Source organism: Leptosomus discolor, chromosome 8 (assembly GCF_034619465.1).
Source record: "Leptosomus discolor isolate bLepDis1 chromosome 8, bLepDis1.hap2, whole genome shotgun sequence".
NCBI classification, from domain to species: domain Eukaryota; kingdom Metazoa; phylum Chordata; class Aves; order Leptosomiformes; family Leptosomidae; genus Leptosomus; species Leptosomus discolor.
The window spans coordinates 41,451,042-41,475,532 of record NC_141398.1 but is presented as its reverse complement, the minus strand read 5'-3'; the positions used below and the strand labels follow the sequence as shown (position 1 = coordinate 41,475,532).

Below are 24,491 nucleotides of genomic sequence, written 5' to 3'. Positions count from 1 at the left end.
GGTAGCTTTCCTAAGGAAAAGCAACTCAGTTAGAGGATACTGAGATAAAAAATATGTTCTCATTAGAACTACAGCATAAAAAACAAAGCTCTGCTTTGTTGAGAAACTCAGTTGTCAGAAACCACATGGAAGAGGAAGATTAATTCAACCTTTGGAGGCTGGTCTCAGATGCACAAAGGACAGAAGAAAAGTTAGTGGGACATGGTGGACTAACCCTTCTGCCTCTCCTACACGGAGCAGCTGAGAGTCCTTCTAAAAAGGGGATCGAATCAATTAAACTGGTTCATCAGATTTTATACTCCAATAAACCAACAGGCACCTCTTCCGGGGAAATAGAACAGGTCAAGGCCAAGGAAAAAAAAAAATCATTGGACTGGACACAGAATACTTAGCCAGCACCAAAACCCAGAGTGTGCTCCCTCAGTCGTCTTTGCACACGGAAAATTGTGTGTGCAGAAGAGTCTATCCCTTTTTAATTTTTTTTTTTTTTTTAAAGTATGGGGTTCCCTGCCTTTATGTTAGAGAAAAGAAATCTAGGGGAAAAAAAAAAAAATCTCAAACAACAAGCCCTCTCAACTCAGCATGGGATGGTTTGGGGTCTGTGATGGTCTGTTAGCCCGCCTAGGAGCCAGAGACACATTCTTGGAGTGGTCACTCAGAAAATTATCTTCTGCACACCCCGAGAGATCTTCATTTTCCTGCTCACCCTAGGAGGATAAGGGAGAGGCACAAGTACATCCCATCAAAACCAGAAAATGGATAAAAGAAAGTTTTTAGAGCATTGGACTGGCATATAGAACTATTTTCCTATTTAAAAAACAGCATTCAGAAGGGTCAGGCATCTTAGCTAATCTGTGCTGCCCCAACAAAATCCAACAGTTTGCCATTGCAGACACTAGTCAGGATCACTTTATTTTATGGAGTCCCTGATATACTTTTAAGCTACTCTTCACTTAAATTTTATTAGATTATTTGAAATTTCTAAAAGCATTTTCAAGAAATAAAGAAGTCCTGCCAAGTTCTCACTCCCCATAGCAGCAAGCACCAGAAGCAGGATTTTGTTCTAAAATTGATATCCTGGGTGAACACCGAAATCCAGGTGCAGGGAGGGTAATGCAACAGCTACTGACCATTCCCATCTACTCAAAAAGAAAGGGCACAAAAAGAAACTTTCTTGTTGGTTTCTGAGGCACTTTTGTTTCTTTACATTCAAACCTGTGGATGCTTGGGTGGGTGGGAGGGAGACGCTGTTTCTTGGAAGCTAAAATCACTGGTTGTTGTCGGTTGAAGAGCTCAGGTTTAACGGGATATCCCCTTGGACACCCACAGAGGACAGGTAGGAAGCCATATTTTCAGGTGGAACATAAAGTGATGAACTTTCAGGCAAGCTGATGAGGTCATTTCCAAAGATTGACTGACGATCAATGAGGAACTGCTGGGTGCTTTCAAGAATGACATCTTTCCCTAGGAATGCAAACGGATAACAGAAAACTCAGTTTCTGGAAGGCAAGTTACCAGACTTTACGTATGTAGAACTGAAAAGTGGCAAATCCCCACTGCAACAGGAGGTGAGGGGCCTCACTCCAGGCAAAAAAATGCTTGGAAACATTGGGTCAAACTTGGAGTCACTCAAAAGCCCATTAAAATTGCTGTGAATCTCTGCGTGTTGCCAAGCTGGGTTCTGCTTGAATGCTGAAATGCCTCACAAGAAGTGAAAGGGGGATGACCAAATGGTTGGAGACACCGAGTAGTGGATAAGAGCAGCTTCTCTTCTCCCTTGCTCAAGAGCTGTCTGGTTTTCCTCATCTTTGCAGAAGGAGGCATCTGTCAGTTGCCCCATTATTCCAGCATCACGCCACTACATGGACCAGAAAGGCTTTGTGAACAGGGGATGCTCCTCTTGTGCAGTTCAGCTCCAGCCTGCTCAAGAATTCTCTCCAGCATAGCTGGGCTTTTAATGCCTTTGATGTTCATACAAGATGCTAAGCTTAAGGTGGAGACTGGAAGTCCTTGAGACACACAATGCATCAGAACTCTGGAGTGGTGTCAGGTGGCTACAGCACCAAACTAAGGCTCACAAAAGCTTCTCTATCAGGTCTATCCCAGCTGAATACACATGAAAATGATAATACATCACTATTCCAAGACCAGAAAACACTTCTAGATTAATATCTAAGGTCAGTGACACTTTATCAGAGTAAGTGAGTGGGAGGAGATCAGCTGGACAGTTCCCTTGAGGTCTGGTAGAAAGTCTGGAGAGACGGAGACATAACCTTTGCCTCTTGCTGCTAGCAGCTACCAGGTCACCTCCTCTGCAGCAGGAACCAGAGGAGAGACAAGACCCGTTCAGCTCTTACCACCCCTACCCACTTAGATCACCACATGGCTCTTAGGTGGCAATGAACAGGCAGCAAAAACTGTGGAGACACTGAGAGATATGATGTGGACCCAAGCAGAAACAGACGTAGTTCAATTACATTTAAACCTTAGTTTATCCCCCATACTTTTCCCATTGCTCAGTAAGTAGTTTAGCAGTTGTTATGGAAACATTGCGGACTGACATGAAAGTAAAATGACAAATGTGGTTTATTCCCTCAAAGTGGCAAATGGTCAGTGCTGGATGCTGCATCTAGCTGCTGACCCGTTTAACACCTTGATTACCTCCCCCTTCCTGAGTCTGCAAGAGCTGCTAGTACTCCTACCTGGGCAGGTGTTGTTAAACGGTGGGTTGAACACTTTTGAGGACAGCTCAGTTGCATTCTTCTCCAGATCCACTGCGAGTCGCTGCATCTTGATGCAAAAATATAAACTACAATGTACAATTATACAAAGACAGGGGAGCTTGTTAGAACTAGGCCATTTCTGAAAAATCAGTGCTTCATCAATGCTGCACAACATCCACCAGCAATGCAAGCTATCCTCCCTGCCCTGCCTCTCCTCCCAGCCTCACCTGTGCTGTGGTAAAATAGCCAAAAGCGTGTGCTCAAGGGTGGATATGCCTGAAGGGAGATGTAATCCCCTATTAGCACTGGCTAATATGGTGTGAAGCTCATGTCACACGAGGAGGCCAGGCTAGTGTCACTGTGGCTGTCCCGGCCCCTCTGCCATACAAAGCAAACCCAGAGTCCTCCGCAGCCAGCAACAAATATGAAAGGGATTTTGTTTCAATTTGCCTATGACTGTATTTAAAATAAAACTAGCTTTTGCTTGCACAGTGCTTCTAGGCACAGAGTTGCTGCAGGTATTACATCCAGGCATCTCTATGCTCACGACTCTGCAGGACGAGCAAGCCTAAGGGTAGGCTGCACCAGATGCTGGAAAATTCAGCGGACTTGAGGACTGAGCTATGGAACATCGCAGCCTCTCTCTTGGCCTTTTCTCTCATGCAATCCTTTTTAAAAGGGGCCACCCCTTGCTTCCAAGACTTGCTAATATTATCTATCTCTTCAGAGACTCTCCTTCCTAACAGGAAGTGGAATTACCTAGTAAATTCAAAATTATTAAATCAAAACCTAAAAGGGATAGTGATATTATGAAGAAGGCTTAGAGACCTTTCACACTTGTTAGAACAGATTACACTTTGCTCACGTGTCTGTAGAGATGGCAGAACCATCCAAGTCTTTATCCAACCTGGCTGGCAGTGACGGCTCTGAAAATTCGCCCTCCATCAAGCAGGAAAAAGAACCCAGCCACAAAACACACACATCTCCTTCACTGTTTACTAAATCGCCACATGCACTTCTGAACTGTCTGTGTCCAAACAAAAACTGCCAAACAATTTCTTCTTGTTTCTTCTGTACCAGTATGCACAAACCTCTATTCTAGTTGTGTGTGGTTTTACTGTTTCTGAAATGTACAGGGATGGCTGCACTTTATAAAGGTGTTTTTAATAAAGAGCTTTGGCACAAAGACACTTTATGAATCTGTGGTATTAGCATGACATGACTAACAGAAAGTTTAGAGAGGCCAGTTTCAATTAAAGACTCCAGGACACCAACATGTCTCTGAACATGAGCAGAAAAGACAGGTCAAGCCTACCCTGAGGAGACAAGTACTTGCTGTGCTTTACCACACTCTCCCTTTGGCTATAAAATAACACAGTTATCCAAAAGCTCTGCTTCATAATTACATTATTATTATCATCACATCTCAGAAATACACGGCTCTTACCGGGGACAGACTGGCTTCCATTTCAGTCAAATTCCACTCAGTTAAAGATAAATTTGGATTAAAGACCTGCTGGGAGAAAAATGTAATTAGGGCTCTGAAAGGTGTAATGGCTCAGGCTAGTCATATCCTCAGCTGCCTGCCTTGGCTGTCTGCTAGAGGCTGTGGCCCTGCTGGCAGAGAAGCCAGAAAGCAACTTCTGCCTTTGCCTCCGCTGCTTGGACATATCAGCTGAAGCTACAGGCAAAGGCTCATGCCTGCTGATTTGTACGACAGCCAGAACAGCAAGGGCTGAGTTGTGGGCACTTGTGCTGATCCCTACAAGCCTTGCCAGTGGAAGGACAGCGCAGATACCCGGTGCAACAGTCGTGTCATAAGCCAGGGCAGCTGTTTGTGTCACTCCACATGCAAGTCAAAGCCCTTTTTTGCTGCTCTTGGGTCCTAGGACACTTCCAGATTCATACGGTTTTCAAAAAGCATTCCAAAACACAGTGGCAGAGGGCAGAGTACTGCTGCATCTGTGCCTCAATGGCAATTTCTTAAGAAGTCTGAGCAATTCGGGAAAAGGAGCTGTTGATCTAGGGTACAGTTTTATGACTCATTATGACTCTCGTGACGTTCAGTTGAACAGAGAGAGAAAAGTGTGTCAGTAACAGGAAAACACCTCCTAATGAGAAATAAGAAACAGAAACCAATGGAGTCAGTGATAAAGCAGGCCATTAGAAAAGCTTTCTGTGAAATCAGAATCAATCACAGACACTTGGGAATGAGGTTTAAGAAAATAAGATTGATTTTTCAAATGATTTTTCATTCCTGTTTATCCATGCCAGCTTACCACGTGCCTGTATCTGAAGCATCTCCTCAAGGGAGCATATCTTTGACATACAGATTCTTTTCTCATGTACAGACTTATTGTATTATTGGCAAAAACCTTTCACATACTATATGTACAAGGAGAGAGAGAGTGAAAGAGAGAAATCAACAAATCTTCATATTTCTGCATATATACTTAAGAAAAAAGCCACTGCCCATTTCTAAAGAACAGTGACATAAAAACTGCAGACAGATAAATATCTCAGCAGACAGAGAGGCTACACTTCCCAGAACATGAGGAAAAGGGGAATGTAGTAGAGCTAAACACATTTTAAGAGTATCTAAGATGCAGAATATGCAGAAAATAAACTAATCCCACCACAGTAATTATCGAACTCACTAGAGTCCTACCGAACCTATTTTACATAAATATGTTAGGTCTCATGATGACATGTTTACCAAATGCACCGTGTTTTGTGCTCCTAGAAGTTCAAACATGCATATTTTCAGAAGAGACATAAAAAAAAGCATTATTGAAAGTCTGAAATCCTGCCAGCTCTTATAAACAGGTCAAAACAGAGCTATGACTCTACTGGCAGCATGTGACAGCCAAAGTACCACACAAGAACAAGCAGCATGGTCTGTTTGATGTGCAGCCCAAAGGTACCACTGTGATCTTCACAACTGCTTTCCCCCACTGCCCAGGTAAGGGCCTGCCACTCACATCCAAGAGGCTGGTGGGCTCCAGGCCGTACTGCTGGCTCCTCAGCAGCAGCTGCAGCCCTTCCAAGCTCCAGTCAGTGCCCTCCAACGGGTCTGAAATATCTGTTCTGAGAAAAGACAAAGGGAAATATTGCCACAAATGAAACTTGCATACACACAGACGGAAAGCAGGACTGAACAGCCTTCCAACATAACTTTTATGCTTAAATCTCATTTTGAAAACCAAGAGTCCACCGTCAGCCTGGGTTTATGCCATATAACTTTGATTAATCCCAGAAATACAATGCAGAAAAGCACACAAGGGACGGGGCTGATGGTAAAACAAGGGAGACTACTCCTCTCCTGGGTCATGCATGTTGTTTGGGGATGGATAGTCTTTCCTTAGGAGAAATACTTTTAGAGAGGCACTTGGGATCCAGAACAGGCTACATTTCCATCCTCCTGGGCCCAAGATGGCTGAATTACTACTAGCTAATGGCTTTTAAAGGAGTGACTTTTACGTGCAGGCATTCAGTCGGCAGGCTGCATTTACCAGAGACATTCAGCTAAAGGAGCAACTGTGAGGCCCTGCTGTGTTTCATCCCCCCAAAAGCTATAAAAATTTCTCTTAAAATCCAGTCTTTTAAAAAGGATGACTTTTCTTCTAATAATATGTTTTTAAGTAGCCAGTGGGTTCAGAAGGAGGAATCTGGTTCTCTCTTAGGATCTAAAGGAAAACAGAAGCCTTTCTGACAACCCTATTGAGTGTTTGGGGGGGTTTTATTCCCCCCAGTCCTCCTTACATTGCTGCAGTCGCCATCAAGAATTCTGCAGTTAACTTCCATGTCATCCACCAAGCAGCAACCATGCTTTCCTCCCACTGGTGAAGTCTCCTGTACACTCACCCATGACATCAGTGCTGTTGGGATTTCAGTCTCAGACCACAGCAGACCACAGCTCCAAAAGTGGCTTCCCCAGATCGCCCTGTGGCTGAGCTGAACGACACTGCGTTAATCCCCCTTGCAAGAGGACATCATTGTCTGGGTGACTGTCATGTGCAGGACGCCTGTGTGCCCTGGCTTCAAAGTAATGAAACCCCCATCTCTTTGTATCAGACTTCGGCATGCAGTGAACACGAACTCCCAACTCTCCATCCCTGTCAGTGACCTCACTCGCTATTTCACGATTTTAAGGCATGATCTTTTACCGTTTTATAAAACCCTGCTTTGGACTGCCCAGTATTTTACTGAGCCCCTCCAGTTCAAGGAGAGAAGCACAGCAATGCAGCTAAGTTTTGTAGGTTTTCACTCTTAGTCAGAGACAGAGAAGCTGAGATCTCTTGCAGTGTCAGCTCCTCGGTACTTCCCCAGAAGGGTGTGGCCCACGTGATGGTGCCAAAGTGACTGGCTGTCCGCTGAAGACAGATCTAGCACTGACTCAGGAAAGTCACCTTGGAAAGGTGATAGGAGGAGATGCAAAGGGAAAACAGACTAAAGAGAAAAGTCTATTTGACTTCACAGCACAGGAGAGGAAAAGAATGGGGGCAAATGATTTCCTTCCCAAACCCAAGCCTGGGCCTGATAAATGCTTTGATGCCTTATCAAATACATGCCCTACTTAGTGCAGAGGTTATGACGATGGCTGGCTGCCATCTCCCATCGCTGTCTGCGTACTGGCACACAAGTGACACCTTATTTACTGCACAGAGACACCAGTGACAAATATCTCTGTATGACTTTACGTAACTGAAGACTCAACAAAACAAATTACAGAGGGCACGTGAGCTACTGGAGGCATAATGCGATGCAGTGCCCTGCAAGTCTGCAGACGCGGATGTTGGTCTGGGCTTCAGCTTTCACTTGGACCTCGGGCAAATCCCTCTCACTGCAAAAAGCCTCTTCCTGCTCCCATGGCTCTGGTGCACATGCTCTGACAGCTCTCCCTCCATTGGGTCCTTTCAAGCAAGTCATCCGCAGAGCCCCTACCCCTGTGAACTGTCCCCTGGGCTTCAACGGTCCTCTAAGCAGGATCCTGCAGGTACAGGATGGGGCTCACCAGGCTTCGTAAGGCAGTTTCAAGTCAGTCTCCCTTTCCCCCTTGCTAATGGGAAGAGAGGGACATGAAATACACAGGGCCACAGCTCTCCTTCGCTCCCCTCACCTGTCCAGCAATGCCCTTCTGCCTCTTCTCTCAGATGGTTGTGAGGTCCCTGGTGGGGCTGCACCACAGCTCCCTTTGCCTTCCAAAACAGACTGAACCATGGCGACTGGGAGCACAGGGGGCTCAGAGCAAGCCCTGCAGCCTGGCAGGGGGACATCAGGCTCAGCGGTGGCTTTCACTCCAGGGCTGACTGGCTCTTCCTTGATCAGCATGAGGCACTTCTCTCTGTATCAGAGACAAGACTTAGCACCGCACACACATCTGCTCCACAAAGGCCTTGCGCTACTGGGAAGGACAATAGCACAAGGGCTTGCTTCCACTTCCCATCAAACTGCCCCACAGGATCTTTCTGTTCCCCTAGGTGGGCAAAGGAAACCAGCAATCTTGTTTTCTTTTCAGCAAGCTCCAGAAACATGCTCAGCTGGAATATCTTCAGTCGCTTCACCAGTCATAGCTATAATGAATTTGCCCCATTCAATTGTTCTGCAAATATGGAACATACACTTCCATGTGTTGATCATTCCTGAGATGAGCATTAGGCTTGAGACAGGTTAAAGGGTCACTAGGCTAGAGAGGTTCTCCTAAAAAAGACAAGTCTCCACCCTAAAAGACAGGAATGGGATCAGTAAGACCTTCCCATGCAGGAGTTAGGATTGGACTAGCAAGCACTCTAGAGATCCAATAACACAGGTCAAGATCTTGTGGCCCTGCAGCATTTGAAACAGAAGCTATCAAGATCTGACAGTCCCAGTGAGATGTTTTACTTGTTTGGAAGCAGAGGTTTGCCTTTTTCCATGGGAGAGGCACTCCACGTTATTCTTAGATGGACATGTGACATTGCAGTTTTGAATAATAGCATTTCATATGTAAAAATCTACTCTGTACTACTAACGGGAGATTTTACAGCTCCCTGTGAACCTGCACAACTGGAGCCAAAGTGACAAAGGCATGTAGATCAACAGGCACAGGGCACGGAAAGCCATACTGAAAAAATATTATCTTACAACACTTACAGACTAGCTCTGCTGCAAGACTACACATGAGTGTGTCACATATACAGGGTGGGATGTGACACTACAAAGCCTTCCTCGGCATTTCTTTCAGATCATTTTCTCATCTTGTGAATCCTAAACTCCCATGGGAAGCTCATGTGCATTTAGGAAGTACCACACTCCTGAACTAATTAGGGCCATGGCTGGCTCAGATTCTGAAGTCATGCAGACACAGCACCCATCAGAGGCCACCAGATGGCACTCAGTAATTAGTAGAAATAAGCAACTTGAAGGTTATATTAATTTTTTTCTGCTTTAGAAATGGCTTTCAGCTTGTTGTGTGGGTTTTTTTTTTTTAATCTGGAACTCTTTACATGCTTTGAGCTAATTTTATGGCTACGGTTTCCATTATGAGGCAGATTTACAGGCAATTTCTAGAGTATAACTGCCTTGCCTCTAAGCCTGAGAAACTGTTTCCATGATTCATCTGTCTACTTACTTTCCACTGACATAGTTGTTGCTATTCTGCTCCTAGCCCTTAATACACTGCATGTCTGTGGCAGGAAGAGATAAGCACTAAAATACCTCTGCATTCAGTTCTTAAGTTACTGGGACCTTTTCACAGAAAAGTTGTCAAGCATCGGAAGTTGTTGTGATGCAGCCTTTCAGTTCTCATTAGCAGAAAGATGTACAGTTTGATTCTGCTTCTTCTTTGTCAAAGCCAAAAGGAAACTTCCTTTCTCTCTCAACAAAACCAAGTGTTGGTATCTCATTAGCTGATAAAGTCTGAGACAGTCCCTGTCTCGAGAAGAAAATATGAAGGCATATGGAGTAGCTCTCAGAGAGGTGAGTGGAAGTTCTCAGCATGAAACTCAGGACTCTGTTTCAAAAGATATGCTGTTATTATCCCTCTCTATTTCTGAAAATCCGATCCTCATCACAAACTGGAAAAAAATATTCCAGCCCACCATCTCTATAGAGATTTGTGAATCAGGCAGAAACTTTGGTAGAATTGCAGCCAGGAAAAACTCTTTTGAACTTATGCATGACCATAACTGACTCTCTCTGGTTTTAATCACAAACATGTTTACCTGTCATTTTCAGAAGGGGATTGCATATTTATTATGTTGGATGGAGATGTTTCAGTAACATCAGATATGATGGGTCCTCCAGCAATTGCAGGGCTGTTTAAGCAAGAGGCAGGTTCTGTCGATGGCTACAAGGAAAGCAAAAATCGTATCATAGAACCATAAGGTTGGGAAAGACCTCTAAGATCATCAAGTCCAACCATCAACCCAACACCACCATGCCCACTGAATCACGTCCCAAAGTGCCACTTCTACATGTTTTTGAACACCTCCAGGGATGGTGACTCCACCACTTCCCTGGGCAGCCTGTTCCAATGTTTGACCACTCTTTCACAGTAAAGAGATTTCTCCTTCTGAGGCCCAGAGCATGTCCAAGGCCCCATCTGAGATAGTTAGGGTTTACTCATTCTGCCCTTGTGTCCTCCTTCTATAGAAATCAAGAAAGCTTTTACCTACTATGCAACACTGTAATTTCCTCTGGTCTTTCCTCCAACCACAGAGAGGTGCAGGTGTAAAATAAGCACTGTGACTAAAGTGTCAGCTACCAAGGGGTTTTACCACAGCTGACATTTTGCTTAGACTGCTTAGCTTCCTCTGGAAGGAAAGATCCAACACAGCCCATCAGGGGAGTATAAGTCTCTCATGCCACCTCAAGTTTTAACAGCATGACCTAGGATCATGTGTCTGGTGTCTGCTTTGCTGGGTTAGGGTGGCAGGGATTTCTCAGTGACTGCAAAAGTCTGACTCTGGTTAGAAAGATCATAGTACCCACCTCTAGAACATACTTCTTTCCTCTCTGCCCTTGAGATGAGCCAGGCTGAGGTAACACCACAGAGAGTTTGATGTGCGGTGTCTGCCTTTCCCTCCCACAACCCATGGCCTCCTACAAGAACATGGCAGCACAAGCACACGCAAGCATGCCCCCCTCCCTGAAACAGTGGAGCTGAAGAAATAGTCAATGTCACTCAGCTTTGCAATCCACTTTTCTTCACTGCCAAACTCTTGCCAAACTACTAACTCTGTAATCTGTATTATTGCTTCAAACATTTTTCTACCCTGGCCAAAGAAATCCCACAAAGCTCAGAGGCTGGCATGAACCTACCGACTGTATGAAATAGGGGTCATGGAGGGGGTCCGTAGACAAATGGCGGCTGTACTTGGACACTTGCGGAGCTGAGATCCCATTGTCAAGCATCAGAGGTCTGTGAAGAGAGACAGGTTTGTTTCCCCAGCACATAGTGTCTGGTTCCTGGTTGCCCATACAAGAAATGCCTCTCAGCCAAGGATTGTTTTCTCCTGGGTACTCTGTTTTTCCTCAGCTGTAAGGTACTGTCTTGTCAAATGTTATGGACAAGGAAGGGAAACAACAGTTTTGGAGGAGTTTACCATCAAAAAAGATATTAGCTGTATAGAGAAGGGATGATCTAGGTTTTCTAGATCTTATTTGAGAAATGCAAGTAAAATAGCAAATTCAGTTCATACTTTCTTCTAATTGCTAGTGGTTTCAAGCTCTAGGCTGGATCCTCAGCTTGTCTAACTGGAGGTAGCTATGCTGAAATTACTAGTGCAATACTGGGAGTCTGGCCTTGTCACCAGCTCCCTCGTGGGCCTCTTTGGCAAAATTACATCTCCAAACATAGCACTGCATAAAAGGAACCCGTGCCACCTGCTATCTACGTAATAAAACAGGGAGACACAAAGCAGAGCAGAGCCTAAACTCATTGCATACAGGCCTTTAAAAAATGACTGACAGGCTTTACAGACAGCCACTAACAGCAAGAAGCGCATCTGCGCGCTGGGTCCTGCAGCAGGAGTGCTTTATGTTTAGTACATGACTGAAAATGAGAAGGGGCCTCAAAATGGCACTGCCTTTCCATCACGAAACTTCAGTGGCAGTCTGTGGTTTTGTGATACAGTCCCAGAGAAGCTGAGAACTAGTATATTTTACTGCACACCCACTATTGTTACCACTGTAATGATCCTATAAAACTGCCTAGCAAATTCCTCTTTTCCTCCTACTGTCCTGCAGTCAAGAACAGCATCTTCAGTGTTCTTTTAGAAGACAGTGATTTGGCAGAAGTCACAAGGGAAAGCCAACAGTTTTTCCACAGTAAAGTCTAACAGGCTTGACAAAAGATAATTCCTAGCTCCCTTCATCCTACAGACACTGCAGCTGGATACATTGGGAGAAATTACAGGTTTGCTTAGACTCCAGTTAGATCCTGCAGTGAAGGGCATGATCCAGCAGGACACAATGACCACAGTGCTTGAGATCTCACTGTTGTCTAACAGCTCGTTTAACAGCCTTTTTCTGTTCTGTGACATTAACTAAAAAAACAGAATAAAAAAGAATATTTGAATCACCCTGACAGGGACCTTGTTATGGCATAACCTACGCTTCAGTACACACCAAGATACCATAGCCAGCCCTGCGACAACTACGAATCTAAGTGTCCAGCTCTCTGCTCCAGAAGCCACAAATGAACCTCCCCATTCAACATACCTTGTCAAAGTAACTTTGGCATCTAACTAATCTAACAGCCCCCCAGGTCAGATGTGCTTGTGGGACCTACAGACATGCCCACCCTGTCCAAACCTACTCAGAGCCCCCAGTCAGCACTGTGGTCTGCGCCAACAGTTGCTCCAGGCTGTACACTACACCTTCCTGCAGTCATTTAAAAGAGGCAGGAAAACAAAACTGTGAAAGGTAAAACATTAGAGGTGCAGATATAGACACAAGAGGTGAGGTTCCTTGAAGATAGACCTTTGTGTTTCCAAGCAAGCAGAAACACAAATTAACATGCACAACATTGTGCAAATTGCCCCTGGGTTGTATCAGTGTGATCCCTCTTCATAAGGAGGTCAATACAGCTGCTCTGCAGATAGTTCTGGCTCTTCTGCCCCTTTCAGCACAGTTTCTCACTAATGACTTGCTTTTTTTCAGAAAGCAGTGGTCTAAGAAAACATTTCTTGGGCTGTAGAGCTTTTCTGGGGAGGGCACGGCACTGATCGTGGAAATTAGAGATCAGATCTGGCATCCCATTTCTCTGCTTCCCCACTCCACTGGAAGAAAATTTCCCCACTCCACTGGAAGAAAATTTTCCCACTCATGAACCTCAGCTGATATCCTCCCCTTGAGCTCTCTTCTTTGCTACCATTCTCCTTGCAGTGTTTATCCCTTGCAAGAGGCTCAGCAGAGGGGGCAGGCAGAGGTAAGCATACCCAGCTTGCATGTACAGATTATAAGTTACTTCATTCAATTCTGTTTCCTTTACTATCCTCACAAGGAAAGTCAGCCAAAAACAAGGACACTGACTTAAAGAAAATAACTCCCTTGAGCAGCCATTCTTGGGAAGTCTGGCTCCTTTCTCTGAGGCACAGATAAGTTTCTGAGTTGCCAAAGGCCACAAGGTAATAAGGGAACTGGAGGCAGGACCCTGCCCTCAGCCTGAGCCACAAAGGCAAATTCTCCTCTTAAGAGCCCCTCTTCTCTCTTTAGATCACAAGCACCACAGAGCAAGAAATGCATGGCCGCTCTCCTAGAAGGCACTAAGCTTCCTAATTCAAGCTCCTCTATTCACTCACCTTGAAGAGCTTACTTATGACCTTAGCTAAAATCTTTCTCCACCTTCCTCTCTGTAAGGCCTGCAGGTTACATGCCACCAGACCTGTGTCAGATACACACCCCATTCAGTACCTGTGGGTCAAGCCAAAGGTGTCTGTGGGCTGTTTGGGCCCAACCCTGCTCCCACTGATGCCAAGTGGCAAAACTAGAACCTGTAGGACCAGCAGTGGGGTCCTGCCCTTTACCCTCCCACTAGTTAGTGTTCCCATCTCCCATCATGCTCTGTGTTCCCCAAATAAAGGTCACGAGCTGACACGGTGCTTCTCTAAAGACCACTGAATGGGGCATGTCAGCAGGTCTGACTCGGCAGTTCAGCCCATTCATTTCCCATCACCATGGTGCCCCGGTCCGGTGACCGCCTGCCTGGGCGAGCTGAGCTTGTACTTTTAGTGAGGGGGCAGCATTATGCACCCGTGAGCGTGTGCGCACCACACAAGTGTACTTACAGCTTCCTCTTTATCCCAGTGCTGCTAGGGCTTGATTGGAGCTGGCCAAACAGAAACTGAATCAGCTGTCAGGAGAGATCAAAATCCGGTGTTAATCAGCAGAGTGATTCAGCACTCCCTGCTCTCGCAGCCATTCTTATCTCACACATCCCTCCCTCCCGACACCACCCTAAAGCTGGAAGCAGCCATGAAAAATGGGAACCACATTGTATGAGACATTGGAGCCCAAAACAAGACCAAGCTTTCCAAGAACTCAAATGACCTTCCTGGCTTTCCAGCAACACAGCCAGGTGCCTGCTTTGTGTGAAGGCTGCTAGATGCATGGGCTCAGCACTTTCTCTCTCCACTTCTGCGCGTGTAGAACTCCAGATAGCCCTATTAGACTGGGAATCTGCCTGTGAAGTACACATGCAAACATTCCTAGGCTTGGAGTTAGACTTGGCCTCCATAAAAGTCTTTAGATACCTTTGTAAGGGGCTCTATAAAGTCTGACAAGTGAAAGAAGCAACCCACAAAGGGAGACCCTGGATGGAGGTCTTGGCTCTTTCAGTTGAGTTTTTCAACCCCGTAAAATGCAGTGTTGACATAACAGGACACTAAAAGGATGCAGAATGGCTTTGGAGAGGAATTACTTAGCAACATATTCCCAGGTCAGCTTGAGCCTAATGCTCTGCTTTGACCTCCAAACAAAGAGAGCATTATTATTATATAGCACAGCTGCCTCTTACTCATTGCTCAATATAACAAAATAGAGTTGCATAAATGCCGCTATGATGAGTGGTGTGGCTGGTCCAGCCTCAGAGCTGGAGGAAGGTTTGATAGCCTCATGCATTTCTATCCAGTCCTATGACTCTGTGATGCCACGTGAGGGTCAGAACGTGGCTTGCAGGGGGACTGGGAAATGTGATGTGCTCAGTCACGTCAGCACCTGGGAATCACTGGAGAGGCCTTTTCTAGTATTGGTCATGCTAAATTTTAAGGGAGATGGCTCCACAGTGCTCCTTCAGTCTAAAAGGTCTCACTGTAATTCCTCAACTGTACCAGTAACACCAGAAAATGTAACAGTTGCTGGAGGTCCCCCTTGGGGGAATGGCTAGCCAATTCTGCTGCCTGCAGCTTCAGTGCTGGCAGGAGGGGGAGGCTCCTTTCTCATAGAAAGGAAAGAGGAAAGATTTGGGAAGCCCAAAGGCATTGGTACAACCAGAACACAGCCAGCACAGGGCAATGAGTGACAGTTGTGCTCTCTCGCTCAGGACTTCAACAGGAAAGTAGTTTCTAACATCACAGCAAGGACTGACAGCGAAGTTAAAACCTTTTGCTCGAGGGCCTAATCTATGCTTTGTTAATGACCTCTTTCCATAGGACATGTAAGAGCATCACACAACTTGAAAGAGAGGGAAAATAAATATCAGAGTGTGGAGAAGATTATGGGACAAGAAAAAAAAAAAATCAATCAGAGGAGGACATTAACAATGCAGTACGAGAGGGTTTGGAGTTTATATGACCACTACCTTGTTGATCACCTTCTGTTGCTGTGAGTGATTCTGCCGGAGAGAGACTACTTCCCGCCAAAGAACTTCATTTTGCCTGAAAGTGAAACAGAAACTTTACGTGAGCACAGAAACATCCCAAAAGCCCATGGTGCTGCCATGATGCACAGTAGACCAAATTGCACAAGTCTGTCTCACTTTGGGGCTCTTCCAGTGCTTGGCTCTTTTCAAGTGTCCCAAACAGATTCACACATTTGCTTTCCTTGTTTTTCTTTGACCCCAAAAGAACCACAGACCAAAGCACAGAGGAAAACCAAATAAAGAACAGACAACATTCATAGGTGAGGGTAACAAAAGGACACACGCGTTTAGTTTTTGTGGAACATTTGGGCCAAACTCAGAATTTTAGCAAGGCCTGATTTGTGATTTTGAATGATTTTGATCACAACGACTGTCCTTCCTGCAGGAGCCAAGAAAGCCCAACCTCTCCACAACTGCCCCCAGTGTCCCCAAAGACCAAGAAAGCCTATGGACAGAGATCCTATGTATTCTGCCTGATGAAACCTCATACATGTGGTGGTACAAAGGCATGTTTGGGAGTGACTGGAGCAGCTAAAGGGATGCTTCTGCAGCCAAGAGCCTTGAAACTAGACTGTAATGATTTTATTAGTGGGAGTCACTGATTTCATTCAACACAGACCTGTGTCCAGCTTGCAATTGCACAGAGCATATTTATTTTCTGTCTGCAAATGCTGCACACAGGGGAGCTTACAGGCTTCCTTGAACAGTCAGCCCCAGAAAGTGGGATGGGGAGATGCAGAGTTTATTTACTGTGCTGCCTCCAAACCTGGATGCCAGCCAGGTCCATGCTGCACAAGGTTCTGCCAGTCAATTTATCTCAAGAGTACCTGGATCTACCAAAACTGACAGGCCAGCAAAACCTACCAAACAAGTGAAATGTACAGAACCTTTGTCTTTTTACTCTTTATAATGTGGATTGACGATAGAACTGGGAAGTATCTACCCAGTCCAGGTCCAGGGCTCGCCCTAGTAGAGCAGCTTGTACAGCAAGAATCTCTGCAGTGAACTTTCTGCACTGGTACTGACAGGATTTTCAGCAAAGCAGCTTTCCTTAGTCTGACAGCTTGTACTGGAGTTATGTCCTAATAGTTCTTCACCAGTGTAAATTTCTTAACATGGTTTCAGCCTGGAATTTCTGGTCTGTCTTAGTTTATAAAAATTGTATTATTTTCATCAGTTGAATACAATTTTGCTTTTTTCCAGGTGGAGGCAAGGAGCAAGCAAATCAAAGAGAGAATAATCTAAAAGCAAGGCCAAATTATCAATACTGAAATTCCTTAAAAATTAATAGGATACAAGCCTGGAAACTTTTTGCCAGTGTACTTGGATTTCACGGTGTGATTTCATGCATGTGCTAAGTGTGGGAGTCATTAAAAATTGAGACAGGTAAAAAGATTTCTCCATTGCATGTAAGGTGCTGGGCTGGAATGAAGTTTCACAGTATATGGTGTTCTCTCAAAGCTCAGTATACCAGTGTCATCTGGTGATGTACGAATACCAGCTTTCATTACAAAAGAAGGTTTTTGGGTCTTTTTGATTAATGAAGTGCTTTTTAAACTAAGGTCTCTGTAAGGATTAAGATTCTGCTGGCAAATAAAAACCTCTTCAAGTACGTGATTTATAAAACCATATCTATTTACTAAATTCCTAGTGACTATGTCCGAGTCAGAAAACCCCAGTCTCAGACAGCTGGAGGTCAGGCAGCCACATGTAAGAAGCATTGCATTTGCTTGTTTTGCTGTTATACAACCATTTTGACCATGTCAGAAGACAGTCTTCAGAGAGATGGGTCCATGGACTAAACACCACAGCAGTTCTTATGTTCTTATATATTTTAGGCCAGTCATATATTTTGGAAGTGGAGGATGAGAGAGGTTTATTTTTTTATTTTTTTAATAGCTGGCAGGGACACCATCACACTTCTGCCAAGGTCCCTTCTATGTGTGAGAAAGAATTACATCTTTACCATCATTTCTATCTGAAGAAAATACAGTTATCTGAGTCAAGTCCCCAGGTTACACATATATTTCCTACATGGCATCCTCTCTGCTTTCCTCATCTGTAAAGGGAAAACACAGATGAAGAGAATATGTCTACCTTTCACAGAAGACAGAGGCTGAGCATTAATTCATATTTTGTAGATCATTGGGTCTGCATAGAAACCCTGCATGTTATTGCCTCAACAGATCTAGTCCCTGTGATTAGTCCCTGGCTCAGCATGTGCTCCCTGGGAGGGAGGTGTGTAAGGCTCCTCCTTTAAAATGTTCCCCAACATCAACAACCCTAGAGAAGCAAACGCCCATAAGAAGCAGCCTGAGTAGGATTCAACTCACTGCTTCATGTCCTGCACTTGACACTCCATGTTCTCCTGCTGACTTCTCAGTATCTGTACCTCATATAGCAACCTGCTGAGATCCTCCTGGCGCATCTTAGTCTCCTCACTTTTCACTACTGACACCTGAGGAGGAAAAGTCAAAGTTGGATTTTATGAACACAAGAAGGGCCACAGACAGACAGTCTTTGGTGTGGCTCAGGTGCAGGACTTCCACCAGCCAGGCTCTGATGTGCTGAAATACTAGCACAGGCGATGTACACAAGAGTCTGAACTACCCTTAGAGTATTGTTGTGTGGGATAAAATAGGGCAAAGAGCAGGACAAATCGTTTTGCACAGAGAGGCTGTTGGCAGAGAACATTCCCCACCAGAGTGGGGACTTATTTCAAAACAGCTTGGGGGCAAGCGGGGGGGGGGGCAATGGACACACGCAGGAGGTATTCTGAGGACCAGGGAGGAATTGAACTAGGTTGTTTGATTAAATCTGTCTACGTTAACTACAGAGAGACCAAATCCAGCCTCGTGTTTTACAGGGCTAAGCCTGAGGTAATGCTTCAAATTGACATATTACACTTGGATTTCCAGAAGACTTTTGCCAAAGTCCTTTTTCTGAAGCTGCTACACTAATTCTGTAGGAGAACAGCCCTTTTTGGGCATCAATAACAGGTTAAAAGACAGCAAACAGAGGGCAGGAGTAGGTTCTCTCTTCTATAACAGCAGGAGATGACTGTTGGGAGACCCCTCAGGAGTTACGCTCTACTTATCCAGAAAAGCGGGTCATGATTAAAAAGCAGAGCTGTGCAAAGTAAGCCTGGCTGTGCAGCACTACACAAAGGTCTTGCACTACTGAGTGACAGAGAAAAAAAAACCTGGCAAAACTCTGATGAAAGCCAAGCCCTGCACACCGAGGACTCCCGCCGCAACTGTACATATACCTTCCTCTTGATGTGCTCTAGGAGATGCTCGTGGCCCTGCAGGAAGCAGAGGTGCTGGAACTCGGTGTCATCCCGCTCAGGCTTGACGAGACCCCCCTGCTCGATGTTCACCACCTTCCTGAAGCCGTCTGCACGGAGAGGGTACGGGTGAAGGGCCGACAGACCCAGGCCTTCCTCCTTGCCCCCACCCCCATCACTTTTGAGGACATTTCTGTTCACTCGTCCCACTTTTTGAGCTGCTCCGGTGCTCAAGGCACAGCTTTGCTCCCTCCCATGGCTAGGCACGCTTTTGGGCCATATCTACAAGAAATCCAGCACAAGGGAGAGCCCCATGCATCCTGCTAGACACCCTGTGGCTCTGGGGACACACTTTCACACTGTGAAAACCTCGCTGGCAATCCCTTGGGCATGTCAGTCTGTCTGCTGGGAGCTGAAATGCCTGTCTTTATGAAACTCTGATTTGATTTGCAAGCCTAAGGGATTCAGGGGAAGGTTTTTCAAAGGCACAGACCAGCACCAGGTGTCACTTTTGGAAAAAAGGGTCACATGCACCTTTGGAAATCTACTTTGGGTACTTCTCTGAAGTCCTAGAAAGGTTACTAATTGTATGTAAAGACTGGTCTAAAAATTACAGTAGGGCTACCATCCAGTTAAATAGTGAAGTTAAAACTTCACTGAGGAACTTTGTGAATTAGTCATTGAAAAACTTCAAAAAACTATCAGAGAAAAGAACATATTTAATACAGTCATGGTCTAGATGTGGCTGAAAACTACGCCTAAGCTTCTATCAAAGGGTGGAAATGTCCAATCAGCAAGGCAAGGTTTGCAGGGAGAAGTACTGTCTGTAATTAGTTCAGTGATACGGCTGGGAAAATGGATAAGCTCTGGGCATGCTACCCTCAAAAGAAGCAGTTTCTGCAGGAGGTGTCACAGTATCAGGTTGCTGGAAAAAGCCCCATATAGAATGAAATGGAAAAGAAATAATAATAGGTCATCAAAATGATGCAAGAGAAGCAGAAAACCCGGTAGCTGAAATTTCTTAGCTTACATCTTACAATTTAATCTAACAGAAATTTCATGCTGGAATCTAAGGTCAATACAAGGAACTCACTCCCCTGGCATCTCAGAGACAGGTCCTCTTTGGCAAAATCAATAATGTCACAATAATGCCTATATGTGAGAGCTCAACTTTTCTACCCACAGTCCTCTTTCATGCCTCCTGTCCCACCCCCACTTTCTGTCACTGTGTCTGTAGGACCCAGGATCTGGAGGTTGAACTTACACATGTTCAGCTGACGGACGAAACTGGCCATGTTGTTGTGTTTGAAATACTTGGGCAGAACCTCTTTGGCAAAGCGTCCTTGGTCGAATACATGGAAGCTGGTGCCATTCTGCAAAGGAGACAAGGACAAAGGAGAGTCAGAAGACCGTCCCCGACCATGAGAGGTGCCCAGTAGGAGGTGATTCCCTTGAGGGACTCAGCAGGGGAAGTTGTGCCCTCTGAACTATCACCTTGAAGCTGAGAAGAGTGGCAGCAGCCTTCAATGACAGATGTGCTCCTTTCAGTTCTGGTACAGTCAGTCCCCTATGACTGCAGTTTTGATCTTTTCCTGCTAAGCTTTGCCACTGCTTAGTTCAGAGCCTTGGACGTGAGAAAGGAACTACAGACTTTTACACACAAAGAGCGGTAGCTTGTGATCATCCACCCTTGCATGGACCTCACAGAAAGACTCTGGTGTCTGAAGAACGTCCTGTAAAGTGGAGATTGCCATTATAACCCCTCAGTCTGCTTGTATAGGTCTAACTGACCCATTTGCTCCAGAGCACAGCAGTCCTGGAGGGAGGCTGCCTGGAGACATGGCACAAGAACCACAGCTAGGCAAGAAAGCAAATCATCCCTGGAGACACTGTGCTGATCCAGAAGCTCTACATACCTTCTCTTGACTGTTTTTGAAAGTTCACAGCCACAAGGGCAACCACAAAATGTTAACAGTCATGCTTTTACAGTCCAGGCTAGCAACATGCATGTCAAACAGATAAAATATCCGTTTCTGAGGTTGCATTGCCAGGACCCATGACTGCAAAACAAGGCAAACTGCCTGGGATCGCTAGCAGAGGCAGACACACTGTAGGCCATGTGCTTCCCCTGCCTGGCCTTCTACCTCCTGACAGTTAAGCTGCTACAGAGAGGGCCTGTGAGACACAACACAATGAAGCTGCCTTGAAACTTTTTTCAAACAGCAATCCAGATGACCTTTTTAAGGGTCAGAAATGTTAGCAATTAATTTTCTTCTGTAACCCACACTTTGAAACAATGTTTTCTAAATCTCAGACCTCAGCAGATCAGTGTCTCCAGGATACGGTGACAGAGGTACCACTTTAAATCCTATCTCTGCTCTGGACGAGGGACAGCACAGGCAATTTGGAGGAATGAGGAAGCATGACTTCAGATACGGAATTGGGGGCACACATGGCATTTTTGTAAACTTGCAGAGAAGTCTGGGGCTCACATTGGCTTTGCTTGTGGAGAGGGAAAGAGCTGCAAAGAGCTACCTGGGGAACCACCCCACTGTGCAGCCTAACCTTTCCACAGCTTTATGGAGGAACAGGCAAGATGCAGAGACCTGTGCCAGGGCAAAGACATCAGCAGATGTTAGGGACTTACCAACTCAGCTGGTTTCGAGGGACAGCTAGCTAAAGACACCAGCATCTGCGTGATGTTGGTAGGGAGGAATCTGAGACCAGCACAGCCACAGCCATCTTCCTGCTGTGTTCAGCGTTATCATTAGCAGTCAAGCGGTGGGGGGTTATTTCACAGCAGAGTGGGTTTTGACAGAGGAGGACAGCGTTTCGTAAGAGTGAGCACTCAGGCTCTGCGTGCAGTAGGAGCGTACTAGCTGTGTGCAGGTCCCACCACGCACCCATCACAGGGTCCATAGCTGCATGGGTGCTGTCAGGGCTGCCTGGAAGTTTCTAAAACAGGGAGTGGAATCAGGACCACGAGAAAGTTCAGTGACTAAAGAGGTGCCGGTATGTGCCTGTAGCCTGCCCACGGCCACCAGAAAACAGCCGGCTGGCAAACCCTGCTGCCCTACTCAGTGCCAGTACATTTCCATCACCAAATGGTGCCAATTCCCTCTATGCTCTGGCTCGTTTGTCAGCTCTAACAATTAACCCTGCACACCCACAACCATATGACTCTGGATCAGCTGTATGTCTTGCTCCTTACTCATTGCTGCAAACACTGAACATGACTGCTTGCCTTGACAGTGCCCTTTGACCATCACCAGCATCTGTCCTATCATTCTTTACCCCATGCAGCAGACGGCAAGGCTGGTCAAGTGCTTAAGAGATTCACTAATAACCCATATGCTGAAATTATCATTGCAGACTAAGCTTGCAGACAAGACAGCAGCGACCAGGGTTTCCCAACACTGCAGAGGCTGTTCTGGGGGCAGAGCTGGTTTATCCTGCCTCACTTGTGCTTCTGCCCACTCACTCTCTAGGATACATCTGCGTGTCCCAGGCTGGGCAGGGTGATGTAAAATGAGAAGCATGAGGGTTTTGTGTACCTGAACATCTCCTTGTGGCCTCTCTCAAGAGGTCATTCCTTTGAATTCAGGGCTGCAGCATTCTCAGAAGCTGGTGCACCCAAAAGGCCTCCTACAGACACGAGAGACTTTGGAGTTACTGTGTGTTCACCAATCATGCATGTTCCAGCTTGTTCCCACATAGCAGCTGTGTCTTGCTTGTCTCACATCGTGGGAGCACAAGCCGGGAGACACTTGTCTACCCAAGGTAAAATTCACTCTGCAGCATGTCAGTCTTGGCAGATGCTTATCTTAACTGGTTTTGACAGACCCGTGAGGACAGACACCCTATGCCCTGCCCAGGCAAGCTGCTCCAGCAGGAGTTCTAATCTTCTAATGTCTGCTTGGAGTTCTTCCTAACTGCACCTTTCATTTCAAAATTTCATTTAATTACTTCTTGTCCAATCCACCATAGACACAGACAGCAGACTTTTGCTTTCCACCTTACAACAGCCTTTAGTGTATACATAAACCATTACCATGCTTCCCCTCCATCTCTTCTCCTTCATGCTAAGAAACAGTTCATAGGTCCTTATAGGTCCTATTTTCTAAGAGTTCTGATTATGTCCAGAAATCTTAGGCATGAACACAATTTCTTAGCTCCAGCAACACTGACAGATAGAAGAGGAAGAACATGAGAAACATGGGGAACTTAGATATCTAAAAGCCTTACAAAAATCTCCCAAGAAAGTAGCTGTAGCCTATGTTAGGTTGAAGAAAAGCAGAGCATGGTGGTGGTGGGCAGTTAAAAATCACAATGTTATAAGTGCAACAGAGAGAGGACTATTTGTACAGGTTAGAAAATCCTTCCTAGTTTGAAAGTCCTTATTTAAAACCCACGATACCAAAACTTGGTGGTTCTCAAGAGGTATGGCCATCTAAATCCAACATCAGAAAGCAACCATTGCCTTGGATAACAATGCAGCTCAAATCCTATCTCAAGTTTTGAATGAAAACTCCACTGGACACAAACACATGACAGAAAGGCTGCTTTAGAAATATCCCCCCCCCCCCCCGCCCCCCTTTAAAACTGCTTCTGTTATAGATTCTTGATTTCAGAGAACAAGTTTATGCACACAAGTTATCTGGTAACTCCCTGCTGAAGACCAATCACATTATTTGCAGCAAGTTTTAGTCAGGTCAAAAGCACAATGTGGTATCAAAATGCTATCAAAATCAATGTGGTGTCAAAATGCACAATGTGGTATCAAAGGGGACCAAAAAAATAATTCTAATTCTCTGATTGCACTTACTGTATTAATGCCTCAGTGACAAATAAGAAGCCAAAGCAAAGCAATCTATCCCTATGAAGCTGCACAGACAATACTGACACACATCACCATAACCATCACACAGACTTGTTGAAAAATCAAGTGGAGCTCTTCCAAAATCTGAGCAACTTAGGGTTCCAGTCTGAGATCGGTTTAAACTATGGGTTTTAGCCTGAGGTCTGAATGCTCTTTATCTGCTGCCTTCTCCCAAGGCATTTGTGAAAGGCTGCTAAGAAACACATGCAAGATAATACAAACAGCAGCAGAATTTAAGGGCTTTGCACCTTTTCTAGCAAATTTTAGGGAACCACAGACTGATGCAATGTGAAAAACCTCTGTCTCTTAAAGAGTCTGGATTTTTAGAAGATTCAGTATTAGACACCCTTTAAGATGCTTCAAGCGAAATGTGCAAATATTGCTACTGAAACACTCCCAAACCAGTTGTCCCATTCAAACAGAAAAGCCACAATATCGCAGATAAATAATATTGGGTATAGCCAAAAGGCTGCCTTAATGAACTATCAGTCCTTTCACTCTCCCAGTTAGCTGGCCAGCACTTGTGAAGCAGAGAGAAGCTGCTGTGCCGTGCAGTACTCAAGCCTCGCACCTGGGTTTTCCTGGTGTTGCAGGCACTCAGCTCACCCGATACTCACTGTACTTACACTACTCCAGCAGATGAGATGGTTCGTTTCAGGATCTTCCACCAGTGTCCAGAGTTTGGTTAGGAAGGCTGGCACATTGCTGGAGTAGCCATCCATCACCAGAGAGCTGGGTGAATCCTGCATAGTTTTTCAGGGT

At 45.3% G+C, this 24,491-nt stretch overlaps 1 protein-coding gene across 1 annotated transcript; it reads right to left on the bottom strand.

Moving 5' to 3' along the window:
- Positions 1–1,267: 1,267 nt before the first annotated feature.
- Positions 1,268–24,478, bottom strand: HSF4 (heat shock transcription factor 4). Its single transcript, XM_009959265.2, has 13 exons — positions 24,356–24,478; positions 20,115–20,223; positions 18,833–18,960; positions 17,898–18,022; positions 15,505–15,580; positions 13,994–14,058; positions 11,025–11,124; positions 9,926–10,050; positions 7,843–8,067; positions 5,705–5,810; positions 4,171–4,236; positions 2,703–2,790; positions 1,268–1,464 (listed from the first exon to the last, which is right to left on the bottom strand). Exons 1-13 carry the CDS (start codon positions 24,476–24,478, stop codon positions 1,268–1,270), a joined length of 1,533 nt encoding a protein of 510 aa, XP_009957567.2.
- Positions 24,479–24,491: the final 13 nt, after the last annotated feature.

Bases quoted from the DNA above. Each gene is read 5' to 3' on its own strand.
- HSF4 (XM_009959265.2), bottom strand. From the start codon at position 24,478: ATGCAGGATTCACCCAGCTCTCTGGTGATGGATGGCTACTCCAGCAAT. The intron at 5,811-7,842 runs GTGAGGGGAGCG...GTCTTTTCTCAG, and splicing joins AGAAGGGCATTGCTGGACAG to AACAGATATTTCAGACCCGT. The intron at 1,465-2,702 runs GTAGGAGTACTA...TTGCATTCCTAG, and splicing joins GTTTAACAACACCTGCCCAG to GGAAAGATGTCATTCTTGAA.